This window comes from Hemitrygon akajei, chromosome 6, assembly GCF_048418815.1.
Source record: "Hemitrygon akajei chromosome 6, sHemAka1.3, whole genome shotgun sequence".
Lineage (NCBI taxonomy): Eukaryota > Metazoa > Chordata > Chondrichthyes > Myliobatiformes > Dasyatidae > Hemitrygon > Hemitrygon akajei.
The window spans coordinates 102,882,544-102,899,037 of record NC_133129.1 but is presented as its reverse complement, the minus strand read 5'-3'; the positions used below and the strand labels follow the sequence as shown (position 1 = coordinate 102,899,037).

General features: G+C 45.7%; 1 protein-coding gene across 1 annotated transcript in view; it reads right to left on the bottom strand.

Annotated features, from left to right (window-relative positions):
* The window catches only part of polr2a (RNA polymerase II subunit A), a 50,690-nt gene that overhangs the window by 22,172 nt on the left and 12,024 nt on the right, over positions 1-16,494 (bottom strand). The window contains exons 5-15 of the mRNA XM_073049023.1: positions 15,348-15,629; positions 13,697-13,858; positions 12,752-12,972; positions 11,278-11,410; positions 10,105-10,229; positions 8,881-9,091; positions 7,796-8,005; positions 7,544-7,712; positions 2,447-2,541; positions 2,155-2,358; positions 1,096-1,318 (exon numbers count right to left, since the gene is read on the bottom strand). Coding sequence (XP_072905124.1) covers positions 1,096-1,318; positions 2,155-2,358; positions 2,447-2,541; positions 7,544-7,712; positions 7,796-8,005; positions 8,881-9,091; positions 10,105-10,229; positions 11,278-11,410; positions 12,752-12,972; positions 13,697-13,858; positions 15,348-15,629 — 2,035 coding nt within the window. The remainder of the gene's footprint in view (positions 1-1,095; positions 1,319-2,154; positions 2,359-2,446; positions 2,542-7,543; positions 7,713-7,795; positions 8,006-8,880; positions 9,092-10,104; positions 10,230-11,277; positions 11,411-12,751; positions 12,973-13,696; positions 13,859-15,347; positions 15,630-16,494) is intronic.

Genomic DNA, 16,494 nt, shown 5'->3' with positions numbered 1-16,494 from the left:
ATCCATACTCTCTAAACCAGGCAGCATCCTGGTAAATCTCCTCTGTACCCTTTCCAATGCTTCCACATCCTTCCTATAGTGAGGCAACCAGAACGGGAACTGTACTTCCCTCCATTGCAGGACTCTGCAGTGCATCTGTAGGTGTGAACTTCCCATGATTCAGGACATTTATAGAGACAAAAAGGATCACTGGGGACCCAAGTCACCCCAACCAGAAACTGTTCCAACTGCTTCCATCCGGGAAATGATAGCACAGCATAAAAGCCAGGACCAACAGGCTCTGGGGCAGCTTCTTCCACCAGGCCATCAGACTTACTAATTCTCACTGATACAACTGTATTTCTATGCTATATTGACCGCCCTGTTGTACATACTAATTATTACAAATTACTATAAATTGCACATGTATGTGAAGGATATAAGAAAGGAAGTCAATTCATAATCAGTTCAGTTCAAATTCTAACAAGCTGTTCCTCAGCCTTCAATAATCAGAGAAAAAAAATACAAGTTTGCCCAACCTCCATCTTCAGCTAACACTCTCCAACCCCGGCAACATCTTGAACCTCAGCTGATCACCACCCTCTGGTTCTTTTACTCCTTCCCTTTCTCCCATGGTCCACTGTCTCTATAGGATTCCTCCTTCAGCACTCTACCTCTTCCACAAATCATCTCTCAGATTCTTTCTCTATTCCTCCTCCGCACCCACTCCAGGCACTCTCACCTGGTTTAACCTATCACCTACCAACTTCTACTCCGCCCCCTCCCCTCACTTTATTTCAGCTTCTGCCCCCTTCCCTTTCAGTCCCAAGGGTCTCACAAGCCTCTTCTTCCCCCTCTATATCCTTCCTGTAATTCAGTGACCAGAATTGCATAAAATACTCCAAATGTGGCATGACTGAAGTCTTATGCAGTTGTAACACAACTTAATGCCGTGATTGATGAAGATAAGCAAGCCATATACTTTCTTCATTACCTTCTCTACTTGTGTTGCCAGTTTCGGGAGTCTGGACTGAGATCTCACTTTATATCAATGCAGAGTGGAAATCTTAGATTTCATGTGTCCCCGTGAGCACTAAGAGTGAATGGGAGAGTTACCTGTCTCAGCAGTCTTGACAGCAGTGTCAATCAGCCCCTCTCTGCCTCCCATGGCATGGAAGAAGAATTCAGTGGGGGTCAGGCCAGCCAGGTAAGAGTTCTCCACAAAACCTCTGCTCTCCGGACCGTAGTCATCCTTGATGAAGTGCGGCAGAGTGCGGTGCTTAAAGCCGAAAGGAATCCGCTTCCCCTCCACATTCTGCTGCCCCACCACAGCGATAACCTGGGGTGGAGAAACAAAGTCCAGTTATGTTTGCTGACCCATTCCAGTAGTGGGTGACGGGACAGTACTGAAGGAGCTTCACTGAGTTTAACATGTCTATACTTACTCAGGCAGTGTGACAGGACAATCGAGAGAGCTTTATTCTGCATCTAACCCAAGTTGCCCACCTCCTGGACTACACACAGGGACCTTTGCTGTGTTTCTAACACACTGTATGATTGGAATTTGGGGACAGGATCGTGTTTAATTACAGGGACGAAGGGGAGCTAGAGGTTGGGGCAGGAGATGAAGGTCAGAGTATTAGAGTATTCTGCGGCTGAGGCCAGCAATCTTAGCGTTGGGTTGGTAGGCACTGAAGATGAAAGTCAATGAGTTCTTCCATATCCAGGTTTGAGTCAGGATTCCAAGTCCTGGGTCAGGGTATTTGGAAGTTAGAGGTCTGATATCTGCAAGCTTGGCCCAGAGATTGGATGTTGGCAGCCTGTCTATGCGTGAATGTGGCTGGCAGAATGAGGAATGGGCTTGTTTGGCTGTTGTTTTGTTGTTGTGTTATTTTACTGAACATCATAAGCATGTTATTTTGGTGTCAGAATGTATGGTGATATTTCTGAGCACCCCCCAGCACAAACTAAGGTTGCGTTGGCTATTGACGCAAATGGCATATTTCACTGTATGTTTCGATGTACATGTGATAAATGGAATTTGAATAACCACCACAGAATTCTACAGCTCCACCCCTAGGGATCTTCATCCAAACATTAGGCACTGACAGGCAGCAAGGAATTGACTGTACAGGACACACCCAGCCCCCAACTCGTAGCCTGGTTAAAGCTCACCTGTGAGATGTTGATCTTTGATCCTTTGGAGCCAGCGACCACCATGGACTTGAAGTTGTTGTACTCAGAAAGGGATTTCTGGGCAGATGAGCCAGTCTTATCACGGGCATCATTCAGGATTCGGTTTACCTGGTTCTCAAAGGTCTGTCGCAGGGTGTTGCCTGGCGTGGGCTCCAGCTCATTGTTGTGAGCTTTCTCGATGACCTGTGGTTGGAGGAAAGTGGTTAACACACCTGGACTGGGAATAGAAAGGTCACTGCCATCCAATACACAGCAAACTCAAAGGGCTCACCTCTATGACATCTTGCTTGGCCTTCTTGATGGTATTCTGAATGTCTTGGTAGGTCTTAGCATCAGCAATAGAGTCACCAATACCAATGGTGTGACCTGCCACAAAACAACAGGTGAAGGGTCAGCCTGGATCATACTGAAGAGCCGAAGTCAAAGGATTGAACAATCTTGTCCTGTTTCAACATTTCTATACTTTTCCAAAAAAGGGAAAGAAAAGGAAAGCTGCCCTGGGCAGAACTGAGGATCATACCTTCAATACCATACAGTCTTCACTGCTGGGGGAAAAGTTCCATTCAAAATTGATTGGCACGTTCATTGTATCCTGGATAATGACCACCTGACCAGTAGAGCACAGTTTGCAGCTTCAGAGCTGTGTGTCAGACATGGTTATGAGCAGCACTGGGGCCCCACAGGGAACTATGTTGGCTCCTTACCCTGTATACCTCGGACTTTAGATACAACAGTCGTATCATCTGCAGGAATTCTCTGATGACGACTCAGCAATAGTTGGGTGTATAAAGGGAAGTCGGGAGGATATATACAGGGCCCTGGTGGAAGACTTTGTCAAATCGTGCAAGCTGAATTATATACAGCTCAACATTAGACAAAGGAGATGGTGATGGACTTTAGGAAGACTAAGCTTGCACCGCTCCCTTTTACTATTGATGGTGAGGACCTACAAGTAGCTGGGGTGGGGGGGGGGGGGGGGGTCCACCTGGATAAGCCTGGGTCAGAGTTGCCTCTAAAGGAAACTGAGGTCCTTTGGAGTATGCAGGCCTCTCCTTCACACGTTCTACCAGTCTGTTGTTGCCAGTACAATCTTCTATGCGGTGGTGACAGGGAGATGCCAACAGGCTCAATAAACTGATTACAAAGGCTGACTGTTTTAGGAGTCAAACTGGACACACTGGAGGCTGTGGTAGAACAAAGGACCCTATGGAAAATCCTAGCAACTCTAGACAATGCTTTTCACCCTCTTGGCCGAACAGAGGAGCACTTCTACTAATAGACTAAAACAAATGTGCTGCTCCAAACAGCACTACGAGGACATTCTTACCCTCGGCCATTAGGCTCTATAATGAGTCAACCTATAAGCTGGGTAAGTGATGACCCCCTCCTGTTACAGTAACTTAATTAAAAAAAATTTTTTTTGTACTTCTCTTCTAACATTTGTAAATGTGTGCATTTGTAATGCTATGTGACACTTATTTCCTTTGGGATCAATGAAGTTTCTATCCATCTTAAACCTGTGCCCTCCAGCTCTATATAATCACACCTCTCCTGAACTCCAATGAATAAAGTTCAAGCCTGTTCAATCTAACTCATCCTCTTTAGTCCCAGCAACATCCTCAAATCTTTTCTATATTCACTCCAGCCTATTGACAACTTTCCTTAGCAGGGCAACCAAAGCTGAACACAATATTCCGCAAGTGGCCTCACTCGTGTTTTGTACAACAGCAACATAACCTCCCAATGTCTATACTCAGTGCTAAATTGCTAAAGAAACCATGCTAATGTCACTACAAAGAAAGCTCACTAATGTCTCTGCTTCCTCAGGAGGCTAGAGAAATCTGGCACATCGCCATTGACACTGACCAATTTTTTCCCTGATGCACCACCCTATCTGGATGCCTAATAGCTTGGTATGACACTGGCTCTGCATGTGACCACAAATATCACAGTAAGTGGTGGACATGGCTCAGCACGTTACAGGAACCAGCACCAGCCTCCCTTCCATGGACTGTCCATCTTCTGGCTGCCTCAGTAAAGCAGGCAGCACAATCAAAGACCCCAGCCACTCCAGACATTCTCTTTTTCCTCCCACTGGGCCAGAAGATACAAGAACCTGAAAGCGTGTCCCACCAGGGCCATGGGAAGCTTCTATCCCAGATATGGACCTTATGTACGATAAGATGGACTTGACCTCCCAGTCTACTGTGTTATGATCTTGCACTTTACTGTTGACTACACTGCACTTCCTCTGTAGCTGCTACACTATTCTGCGTTGTTATTGTTTTAACTCGTTCTAGGTCACTGCAGTGTAATGATCAGATCTGTATGAACAATATGCAAGGAAAGCTTTTCAGGCAACAATAAACCAATACCAAAATCCTGGCTCAGCAACCTGTCTACTTGTGTCACCACCTTCGTGCTGCCTGTGCATACAGTATCAGTGTATTACAGAGAGCAAAACAGGAGGACCACACTCACCCTTCAAGGCTCTCCTTTTGACTGATCACTCACTAGCCTCACCATCTGGCACATGCCCTCTTCTTTTTGCCACCAGACAAAGACAGAGTCAATATTTTAAGGAACAGCTTCCTCCCCTATGCCATCAGATTTCTCCTGCTTTCCACTATTTTTATTTAAATATATTGTAACATGGTAACTTTTTATGTACTGCTGCCATAAAACAACAAACTTAATGACCAAATGTAAGTGAGAATAAAAAAGATTCTGAAGCAGCTTCAATTCCATGCTGCATCATGGCTTTAGTCAGAACAGACACAGCAAAGCTATTGATCCAGGGAAGGTCTCACAACCTTGGCCCACAGACTGGAAAGCATGCTCCATTGCCAGGACACAATCAGCATAATTACAGGTCATGTCAAGCAAGTGAAACGCTGGTATGGGTCGGAATCCCGAGCCAGCAGCAAAATCTACTCCCTGTATTGCTGTACCTCCAGAGTGATTCTACACAGCTGCGATAGAAGCACAACCATGTGAGGGAAGGAGGGGTATGGGGAGACACCACGTCTCAGCACACGAGACTTACTCACCCGAGTTTGAAGCTCCCATCCTCAGCTCTGTAACCATCCTCCCACCTACTTGCTTAATCTGCTTCTGAAAACAACACTTCTGAAATCCACTTTCAGGTTCTCCATTCTGGATCAGAACTTTATAAAACGAAACACTGCTCTGGTCTCCCTGCCCCAATTCCACTATCTTTAGTCTGTGAGCTTGCAGTGGAGGCCAGCTATCGCCAACAGAAGCAGTCAGTGCAGATCGGAAATGTCTTCTCCTCACTGACAATCACGTCAAGGATGTGCGCTTCGACTGCTGCTCCACTCTCCCTATACTTACGATTGTGGCTAGGTGCAGCTCCAACAACACCTATAAATTCTGTCAACGCATGAACTCTACCACCTCCCTCCTCTAAGTGTGGCAGCCAGGAATGAGATAGTGTTGGGGAAGGTGTAGAGGAGATACACTGGGATGGTGTGCCTCAGCTATGAGGAGAGACCAGAGAGACTGTAGTGGACAGGCAGAACTTGGTGACTACCATTAGCAGGAGGAAGAGGACTGAAGACACAGTCAATGTTTTAACAGCTTCTTCTCCTCCGCTATCAGATTATAGAACAGACCATGAACTCTTATATTTACCTACAGTTGCAAAAAAAAAAAAGCATGTGAACCCTTTGCAATTACCTGGTTTATAGTATTACTCATAAAATGTGGTCTGATCTTCCTCTGAGTCACAATAATAGACAAACACAATCTACCTAAATGTCACAAATAATTGCACTTTTCACATCTTTATTGAACTTTTCATGTCTTTATTGTTGAATTATTCACAATCCAGGATAGAAAAAGTACTTGAATGCTTATATTTAATAACTGGTAGAACCTCCTTTAACAGTAATAACTTCTACCAAAAGATTCCTGAAGCTGCTGATAAACTTGAACAATGAGGAGGAATTTAGATGATTCCTCTATGCAAAACTATTTCAGTTCATCAATATTTTTGCTATACCTTGCATGAGCAGCTCTCTTCAGGTCATGCCATAGCATCTCAATTGGGTTAAGGTCTGGACTCTGACTTGGCCATTACAAAACACATTTTCTTTTTTTTTAATCCATTCTGTTGTTGATTACTCGTATTTCTTGTTGAATTCTGCTACTTCTATAAGCTTCAGGTGACGGACCACTACCCTGACATTCTCCTGTAAAATGTCTTGAAACAATTTTGAATTCATTGTTCCCTCAATGATTGCAAGTTGCCCAGGCCCTGAGGCAGCAAAGCAGCCCAAATCCATGATGCTCCTTCCATCATGCTTCACAGTTGGAATGAGGTTTTGGTGTTGGTGGAGTGCCCTTTTTCCTCCAAATCATATGAGTATTTCCAGCAGAAAATGCCTGCAGTGCAGGTAAAGTATCTCAACCACAACTTAGTGAGCACTACAAAACGCTAGAGGAATTTAGCAGGTCACGCAGCATCTATTGAGGGAAATGGTCAACACTTTGGGACAAGATACTTTATCTGGACTTGGCCTGAAATGTCAACTGCCCATTTCCCTCCAAAGAGTCAGACTACTATAGCACAGAAACAGGCCCTTCAGCCCATCTAGTCCATGGCAAACTAATTCTGCCTAGTTCCATCGACTTGTACTTGGGCCACAGCCCTTAATATCCCCATCATGTATTTATCCAAACTTCTCTTAAATGGTGCAATCAAACTGTCATCCATTTGCAGCTTGCTTCATTCACACCACCCACTGAGTAAAGATTCCCACTCAAGTTCCCCTTAAATATTTTACCTTTCACCCTAAACTTATGACCTTTAATTCTATTCTGACACAACTTCAGTGGAAAATGCCTGCTTGCATTTACCCTATCTATACTGCTCAATCAAATCTCCCCTCATTTTCTACACTCCCAATCCCAAGACCTATAATCCTGACCTACTCAACCTTCCCCTCCTACTCAGGCCCTCAAGTCCTGGCAACATTCTTGTAAATTGCCCCTGCACCCTTTCAATCTTATAGGTATCTTTCCTGTAGTAGGTGACCAGAACTCTACACAATATTCCAAATTTTGCCTCGATGTCTTCTGCAACTTCAATGAAACATCCCAACAGCCAATTTAGCACCCCAATTCCCAATTTATGAAGGCAATTGTGCCAAAAGCTCTCTTTACAACTCCATCTTCCTATGATGCCAATTTCAAGGAATTATGGACCTGCTTTCCCAAATCCCTCAGTTCTACCGCAGTTTCCATGCCCTACCACTCACGTGCATGGCCTATTTCTCTTACTAGATGCTGCCTAACCTGCTGAGTTCCAAGACTTCCAGCATCTGCAGATTCTCCTGCATCTCACCTTCAATCAGCAGCCAGTTGTTGATGACGGTCTGGATGTTGCTGTAGAACAGCCTCGTGATGTCATGGCCCATCTCCAGGAAGGTGATGTGTACCAGGGATCCAGCTGAGGTACCTAACGACTTCTTGCACAGAATTCCCATGATCAGCTCCCCATTCTCCACAATCACCTGCACACAAAGTAGGGGGAAGTAAAGAGGTCAACACAGACACTTTATAAGCCTGCAGGGCCCTTCACTTAATTTATACTGACCTTGGTGTCTCCTGGTGAGATGTGCTTGTAAGGACCATTGTCCTCGTCATCTGGGTGAGTGCTGTGCGTCCGGATGCAGTTGATGTGCCCTGGGATGACCAGTGTGAAGATCTGCTTGCCCGTCCACAGGGGCCGAGGTTTCAGGATGGACGGCTGAGGCACCTTGCCATCCCAGGTCGAGAGATGCATCAACAGGTTCATCACCTCACCCTGGAACAGACCACAGGGTCAACAATTACTCCCCTCAAGACACCTGACTGGGCGTAAAGAGAAGCTGAATACATCACCCCAACTTAATAGCACAGTAGCGTAGCAGTGCAATAGCAGGACACACCAGCGACTGGGTTCAATTCTCACTGCTGTTTATAAGAGTTTGTATGTTCTGCCCATAACTGAATTTCCTCCAGGTGTTCCAGTTTCCTCCCACTGTCCAAGACACACAGATAAGTAGATTAGTTGGTCACAGGAACTAATTGATTATTTATTGATAAATAATCAATTTATTGGTATTATTCTTTATTGATTCCCTCGGGATCAATAAAGTATGTCTGTGTCTGTAAATCTCCTCTGTACCCTGGGGTGTGACACTGCTTGGGATAAATGGTCTCTCCAGTGACACTAGGGTGATGGTGGTGAGGGGTGAGGGCAGTATACCTCAATTCCACAACACCTGGAACCTTACTGTCCCCCCCCCCCTCCCAAACACTGAATGATCCGGCTCCCAATGCCTTATCAACACCCTATAACCACCACAATCTCACTGATTGTTTAAATAGTTGGGTCACAGCCCTTCCCACCCAATGACCATTAACCTACAAACCTGTATGTCATTGGAATGCCAGAGGAAACCTGAGCACTCACAGAAAACCCACGTTGTCATGGCAGAACATATAATGTCTGTACAGAGTGGTGGGAATTGAACCCGAGTTGCTGGCACCGTGATACTGTTACACTAAAAATTATGCTACCGTGCTGTCCAATTTGCTAATCAGGAAACAGACTGGGCAAGAAGAGAAATTAGTAGAGAAGGCTTAAAGCTAAATCAACCCAAAACATTAACATTTCCAAAAATAAGCTAGTCTTACCCGGCTCATAAAAACATCTCGCTTGGTGAACTTGCGCACAGCTGTCAGTGTGTCCTGCACAATGCCCATGACAGGCCTGTTGGACTGTGGCGTGACAATCATCCTGGGTACCATGGCCAGCTCCTGAATCTCTGCTCGTGTCTCCAGTGACTGAGGCAAGTGGAGATTCATCTCGTCACCATCAAAATCCGCATTGTATGGAGTTGTCACACTGCAGTAATTGAAAACCATTATGTTCGAGGGTGAAAGGGCTGCTTCTTCCAAGCACCATGCCTGATTCTACCATCAGCACTGTCACATGGTGCTGACTGACCGTGGTGTAGACCAGACCCAGCTTAGCACCCCATACTCAGACTGTTCAGTCCAGCTCCCACCAACTGATTCGCGCTTTTCAAATTGTAAAGTTCACCACTGCAATGCCAATTCTTTTAAGTAACAGGGTGCACTCTGACCACTTATTCCAATGACACACTTTAGCCGTTGGTAACAACTGAATCTGGTATATCAAAGACTCCTTCAAATCTCTACGGGTATAGAGCATTCTGACTAGTAATATCACCGTCCGCTACGGAGGGTGTCCGTGCAGGGCATCCGCTACGAAGGGTTACAAGAGGCTGCAGAATTTGTGAACTCAATCAGCTTCATCACAGCCACAACCCTCCACCATCAAGGATACCGTTAAGTAATGGGGTGACAAGAAGGCAGCATTAAGGACCCTCAACATTAGGGACATACCCTTTTCTTTTACTACCTTCAGGGAAGAGTTACAGAAGTCTGAAAACCCACACTCAATTCTGAAACAGCTTCTGCCTCTTCATTAGATTTTTGAATGGTCCATGAACATCAGTCCTTTCAGTCAATTAGTCCCTTTTTTTGCATTATTTATTTTGTAATTCATAAAAATTTTGCCTTTGCACTGTACTTTGGCCACAAAACAAATGTCTCATTTAAGAAATAGTGGAAATAAACCTGATTCAGATACACCCAAGCAGATAAACAGACATTTCAAACATTTGCCTCCCAATTTCACGCACAAACAGAATGTCAGCCAGCCACTTAAGTGTTACATGGAACTGGAGAGACCATTTGGCCCCTCAGAACCTATTCAATGGGATAGACAAGCATCTTGATTGTTTAGTGGTGCCGAGCTTGTAAACTAGAAAGGCAAGCAGATCTCCGTGAGGAATTGTGAAACCCTCGCCTCAGGGAGAGTCAGACACTCACCTGAGGTTGAGTCGAAAAGTGGACCAGGGTAGGATGCGCACCTTGTGCCCCATCATGGACATTTTGTGCAGCGTGGGCTGCCGGTTGAAGATGACAATGTCACCATCACACATGTGCCTCTCCACCTGTAATGAATGGACAGAAGCTATAGTGTAAGTGGCAGGAGAGAGTGGAAACAGAACCACGTGTCACCTCAAACACAGCAACCTCCACACCCATGTCAGCCATGAGAAGCTTCACACACTCAGAGGTGGAATGCATGGGCTGGGAGGGGCAACTTATTAGTGCACTAGTTAGTCTAATGCTTTATAGTGTCAGTGATGGAGTATCAATTACCACAGCTCTCTGTTAGGAGCTTCCATGTCTTCCTTACGTGGGTTTCCTCCGGAAGCACTGGTTTCTTCCCATATTGCAATAGGTTATGGGCATGCTATGTTGGTGCCAGAATCACAGGAATGTTCCCAGCACATTCTCGGACTGTGTTGGTTGATGACGCAGAGTGATGCATTTCACTGAATGTTTTGATATACGTGTCACACAAGAGTATGGAATGATAGATAGACTACTTTCTTAGAACAATCATACTTAAGTTCCAGGGGAAACTGGCTCAACTACACCAAGCCAAGATGTTTCCACATAATAAACTCAGGATGTCCAAAACTATCTTGCAGCCAAATTATTTGTGCACAGTAGAGTCTCAGACAGCAGAAAGAGGGAGGGGGGAGACTGATGTTGATCAAGAGGAAGTCATTGGTTCAGGACTGCCTGAGAGATCGTAGCTCACAACAGATTATGACACTGCTGATACCCACTGAAGCCACAACGAGTGTCGCTGGTTCAACAGGTCAGCCAACAGATTATCCAACCAGTAGCACAGAAATTCTCCCTCATCAGCCCAGGACCCACCACTGCATCTTCTCCTCTCCCCCCAGATAGGGCATGCTGAAATCAGGGGTGAACGAGCACTGAATCAGGAGTAGAGAAAGTTACAGACGAGGGTTATACAATGAAATATGTTGTTGCATCAGTGACCAACATTGTCCAACGATGTGCTAGGGAGCCCACAAGTGTCAAATTGTGGTTCAGATAGGACACGAGAGCTGACCTGTAGCAGTACAACCACATTCTCAGCTTCACTGTGAAGCAAGCTGCCAACCAGAACGTCACACTGACCTTGTATCCGATTTGGAGATGGAGGTCACTGGGTTTGGGGTGGAAGCGCAGGTCGATTCTGTCACCATTGTCCCGGATGATGTATTTGGCACCAGGATACTGGTTGTTGCCTCTCCTCACCAGTTCTTGGAGTCTGCACAAACATCAAGAGATAATCTTGTTACAAAGCCCACTGAAACACTTGCGCCCCTCACCAAGATGGATTTGAATTCCAACAGCCAATTAGGCTCTAGGGGAAAAAAATTGTTCAAACTCTAAGCTGTAACCCTCAAAACATTGACTGTTTGTTTATTCCCCTCCACAGATGCTGCCTGATTTGCTGAATTTCTCCAAATTTTGTGTGTTATCCAAGATTTCCATCAAAATTTATTTTCTTTCCTTCTGTTGAATCTTTCTTTCCCTCTCCATTGGTCCTTCTATGGTGAATTGTAGTGCAATGGTCACCCTAACACTTTTACAGCACTTGGCAGAAGATCAGGATCCAATTCCCACTGTCATCTGTATGGAGCTAGAACATTCTCCCTATGCCCATGTGGGTTTCCTCCAGGTGCTCTGGTTTCCTCCCACATTCAAGAGGTACGGTTAGAATTATTGAGTTGTGGACATACTATGTTGGTGCCAAAAGCTTGGTGATGTTTGTGGGCTGCTCAGTGCTATTCTGATTTGATTTGACGCAAATGACAGATTTCATGTTATGTTTTCAATGTACATGTGCCAGATAAATCTCATCTTTATCTTTTCTTTAATGTTCATAATCTCACCTAGCTGTTCCCCCTTGGCTAGTACCAAGCTGTGTTAACAGAGGAGTGTTTGGCAGCTTTGGACCTGTACTCACTGGAACTTAGAAGAATGCGTGGGGACCTCATTGAAACCTACCGAATGTTGAAAGGACTAGATAGGGTGAATGTGGAGAGGATGTTTCCTATGGTGGGCGTATCCAGAACTAGACAGCACAGCCTCAAAATTGAGGGGGTGACCTTTTTGAACAGAGGTAAGGAGGAACATTATAACCAGTGAGTAGTGAATCTGTGGAATGCTCTGCCACAGGCCGTGGTGGAGGCCAAGTCTGTGGGTCTATTTAAAGCAGAAATTGATAGCTTCCTGATCGATCAAGGTATCAAAGGATATGGCATGAAGGTGGTGTATGGGTTGAGAAGGATTGGGATTAGCCACGATGGAATGGCGGAGCAGACTCATTTGGGCTGAACAGCCTAACTCTGCTCCTATATCTGATGGTCTTATCATCAGTAACCTGACTGCCCCGAGTAAGCGGTGAAAACAGAGACAGCCTTTGCCAGCCCCACCTAGCAAGGTCTATGCTGGAACTTATCACACTGCACTGCAATATCAAAATTGAACACTGACAGTACATTCTTTAAACAAAAATGAAGCGCGATTGCTGTTTCAGTTACAAGGGACACTGCAACCCCAAGCAGTTCAGCCACAAGTAGAGAACAAGCCTCAGTATACCCACCTGTCAATATTGAAGGGAGTGACTATTTCGGGGAAGGTCATGTTGGCGGCAATCGATCGAGGCACGCCGACCTGATCGATGGAGAGGTTGGGGTCAGGTGTGATGACAGTACGGGCCGAGAAATCCACACGCTTGCCCATCAGGTTTCCACGGACCCGGCCTTCCTTCCCCTTAAGCCTCTGTTTGAGGGACTTCAGGGGACGGCCTGACTTCTGCATCGCCTGAAACATTTTGAACAGAAGATGAAATTGAGAATTGCACAGCTGATAGGGCAAAGACCCACACTCCAACGAGCGATGAGACGAGGCTCCCACAAATGGCCAGGTCCCACGCACCTGCACCTGGCAGCACAATTAGCAGGGCACTTGAAGCACTTTCCTTTAAAGCAATGTCCCAGCTGAGTTACTGCAATCTATAATGCTACAGGCAGTAATGTCCAAGCAAGCAGCTGACAGTGTTTCATGGCTGCGTGAGAGTGAGGGGGAGGAAAGACTTGTTTTGAATTGCTGTTGTCTTGTTGCTTGTGGACATGCTATATTGGTGACACCTGGGGGCATCCCAGTACATCATTGGGTTGTGTAGATGGTTAACACAAACATTTGCCTTGTGTTTTGAAGTACAGTAGCGAACAAACATCTCAAGAGTCTTAGCTATATCTGCCTAAAACTTTTGCACATGATAAATGAATCCAAATCTCCTGCATCTCCCCATTTAAATATTAAAGGTTAGCTTCCAGAAAACTTTACTGAACCCGATTGGTTTGCCCATTATGTACACCTCAAAATACCTTGCTTTTTGGGTTGGAGTTTAGCCTTTGAAGGGCCAGCTCTTGCCCTTTCATGGGGGAGGAGGGAATTGTTTCAACGTACATAAATGAATCTGAATCCATCCCACTGCTTGAGAATAGTTGGAACAAAGACACCCACCAGACCTGGCTCCACTCACCCTGGGTAGACCGGGCAGCTCATTGTCCACCATGGTAGCCACGTGGAACTGCAGTAGCTTGACATCCTCCGCAATGACGTGAGCTGCTGCCCCATTCTGCTCATTGCGTCGCAGCTGGTTGTTGATCTTCACGATGTCAGCCAGCTTGTGTGTCAGGTCATCCTGTGAGCAAGACGCAGGTCGGGTTTACAGCAGCTCAAAAGCCAACAACCCCTTCCCAGGCTCCAACCTTGGTGCATCCAATCCACTGCCTTCTGCCCTTAAGGTGCTGAGTCTCAATACCTTGCCCAAACTTCAGTAAAGAAATAAAGCTACAGACTTTCCTAAATAGGGAGTAAATTCAGAAATCAGAGGTGCAAAGGGACTTGAGAGAGTCCTTGAAAGGATTCTCTAAAAGTGAACTTACAGGTTGAGTCGGTAGTAAGGAAAACAAATGCAATGTTAGCATTTATTTCAAGAGGCCTAGAATAAAAAGCAAGGATGTAATGTTGAGGATCTACCAGACATTGGCAATTTTGGGTCATGCAGGCACTGGAGAGGGTTCAGAGGACATGCACAATAATGACTCCAGGAATAAAAGGGTTAACAGAAGCATATGCATCTACTCTCTGGAGTATAGAATAAAGGGGGGCCCCACAAGAGATTCCCACTGAAACCTACTGAATATTGAAAGGCCTGGACAGATTGGACATGGACAGGATGTTTCCTATAGTGGGAGAGGCTAGGTTCAGAGAGCCACAAAATAGGAGTGGGGAGATAAGGAAGAATTTCTTTAGCCAGAGGGTGGTGAATCTGTGGAATTCATTTGCACAGATGGCCGTGAAGGCCAGGTTATTGGGTATACTTAAAGCAGAGGTTGATATGTTCTTTATTAGTAAGGGCTTCAAAAGTTACAGGGAAAAACAGAAAAATGGAGTTGAGAGGGAAGAAAAATCAGCCATGATAGAAGGGCAGAGCAAACTCAATGAGCTGAGTGGCCCTAATTCTGCTCCAATATCTTAAATGGCAGGGCAGGTCTGCAGATGCCTCTACAGCCAACTGTCTGTGGGCGGTGTGTCACAGCTGAGCTGAATCATGTCCTGCCCACCACATGCCTGTTAACCATGTCTAATTCCCCCTCCTCTCTAACACAGACTGGTAGAGGAAGGGGTGGCTGGTGCAGGAATTAGGAGGGCAAATGAATAATACCTGCAGCATTACTAATTTAATAAAGTCATAACTGTAGGAAATGATAGAACTGCATCCAGCAGAGGGGGAAGCTGGTTGATAATCACCCAGAACAGAGTTTAGAGCTCACAAGAAAGTTGGAGGCCACTAGGTGCAACATTACAGCACCAGCAATTCCCCCCCACTGTCTGTGCGTACTCCCTGTGAATGTGTGGGTTTCCTCTCTCATACGAGGGTTAATAAGTCACATGGCATAATTGGACTGTGCAGGCTTTACTGAGGGACTGGTGTAGCAGGCTCCGATTGGAATGTGCCCCCTCCCCCAGCTCTTTTCCCACCAATTAAGGACTGAAGTAAAAGAATTGCTAGGTTCTGTGCTCTGAACGGAGTAGCTGTTCCTTCTTGCCCCCAGTACCTATAGTATTGAGTTACCAGTGTCTAGTGCTTCAGTTTCCTGACCCTACCTCACCCCACAGATTGGTACCTGGTTTCTCGCTGAGCCCTGCATGACGACAGCTGGACGCACAGAGAGAGGCGGCACCGGGAGGACGGTCAGGATCATCCACTCAGGCTTGGCATACTTGGGGTCCATGCCCAGGATGACGCATTCCTCATCGGTGATGCGCTTGAAGATCTCGTAGACGCGCTCTGGGTTCAGTAGGATCTTCTTCTCCTGCGAGTCCTCATTCACATGTTTCCACTCGGCATACAGCTCCAAGCCCACCCTCCGAATGCGAGGCTGGTACCGGCCGCAGCCCCCGTGGCCCTGGGGAGACAGGATGAAAGAAAACAGACGATGAGCATCAAAACACAGCAAAGACCCGTGGCTCTCTATGGAAACACATTTGGACGTGGGAAGGCCAAATGGCCATCAGATTGGTCACCAAGAAATTCAATTGGGAATTTAGGGCCAATTCTTCACTCAGCAAGTTGGGGAACTTGTTACCACAATGTAATAGTGAATAGTAAAGTCATAGCAGGGAACATTTCTACAGCACAGCAGTGAAAGATACAGGATGACCATGCACTATTTAGATAAAAGGATTGATTCCAGGCAGTTAACAACTGTTACAGGCTCAACCAACCTGACCCACAAACTGTTGGGCTAAGGCAGGCATGGGCAAACTACGGCCCGCTAAGCTTTTTAATCCGGCCCGCAGAACTTGATGAAATTATATTAATAAACCTTGTTAACACCTCAGATCCATCCTGAGAATCGCCACAACAAAACTAAATCCAGACTTTGATGCGCTGGCTAAAAAGGGAGACCAACAACACTGTTGTAAATTAAAAATAAGTTTCTTCGTTGTGTTATGTAAAAAAATGCATTTGAAAATATTTTTTTCAATAAGCCTTACATGTTACATGTCATTTCTGTTAAGTGATGGACACGAGTAGTGCGCAGGTGCACGTACGTTCTCAAAATAAAAAATGCGCTCCAGATCAAATAACGCGCTCCGCATACTAGCGCGCTGTCACTGTTCTGTCAGTGACACTGGTCGTTGTTGAGTTTTGGCACAGGGGACAATTGAATAAGAAGGAGCAGGACAAGTAGACCTGCATCTCCTACCGTTTTTGAAATAAAGACAGTCAGGAGGAGAGTGATGATGATAATATCTTGAAGGATAACA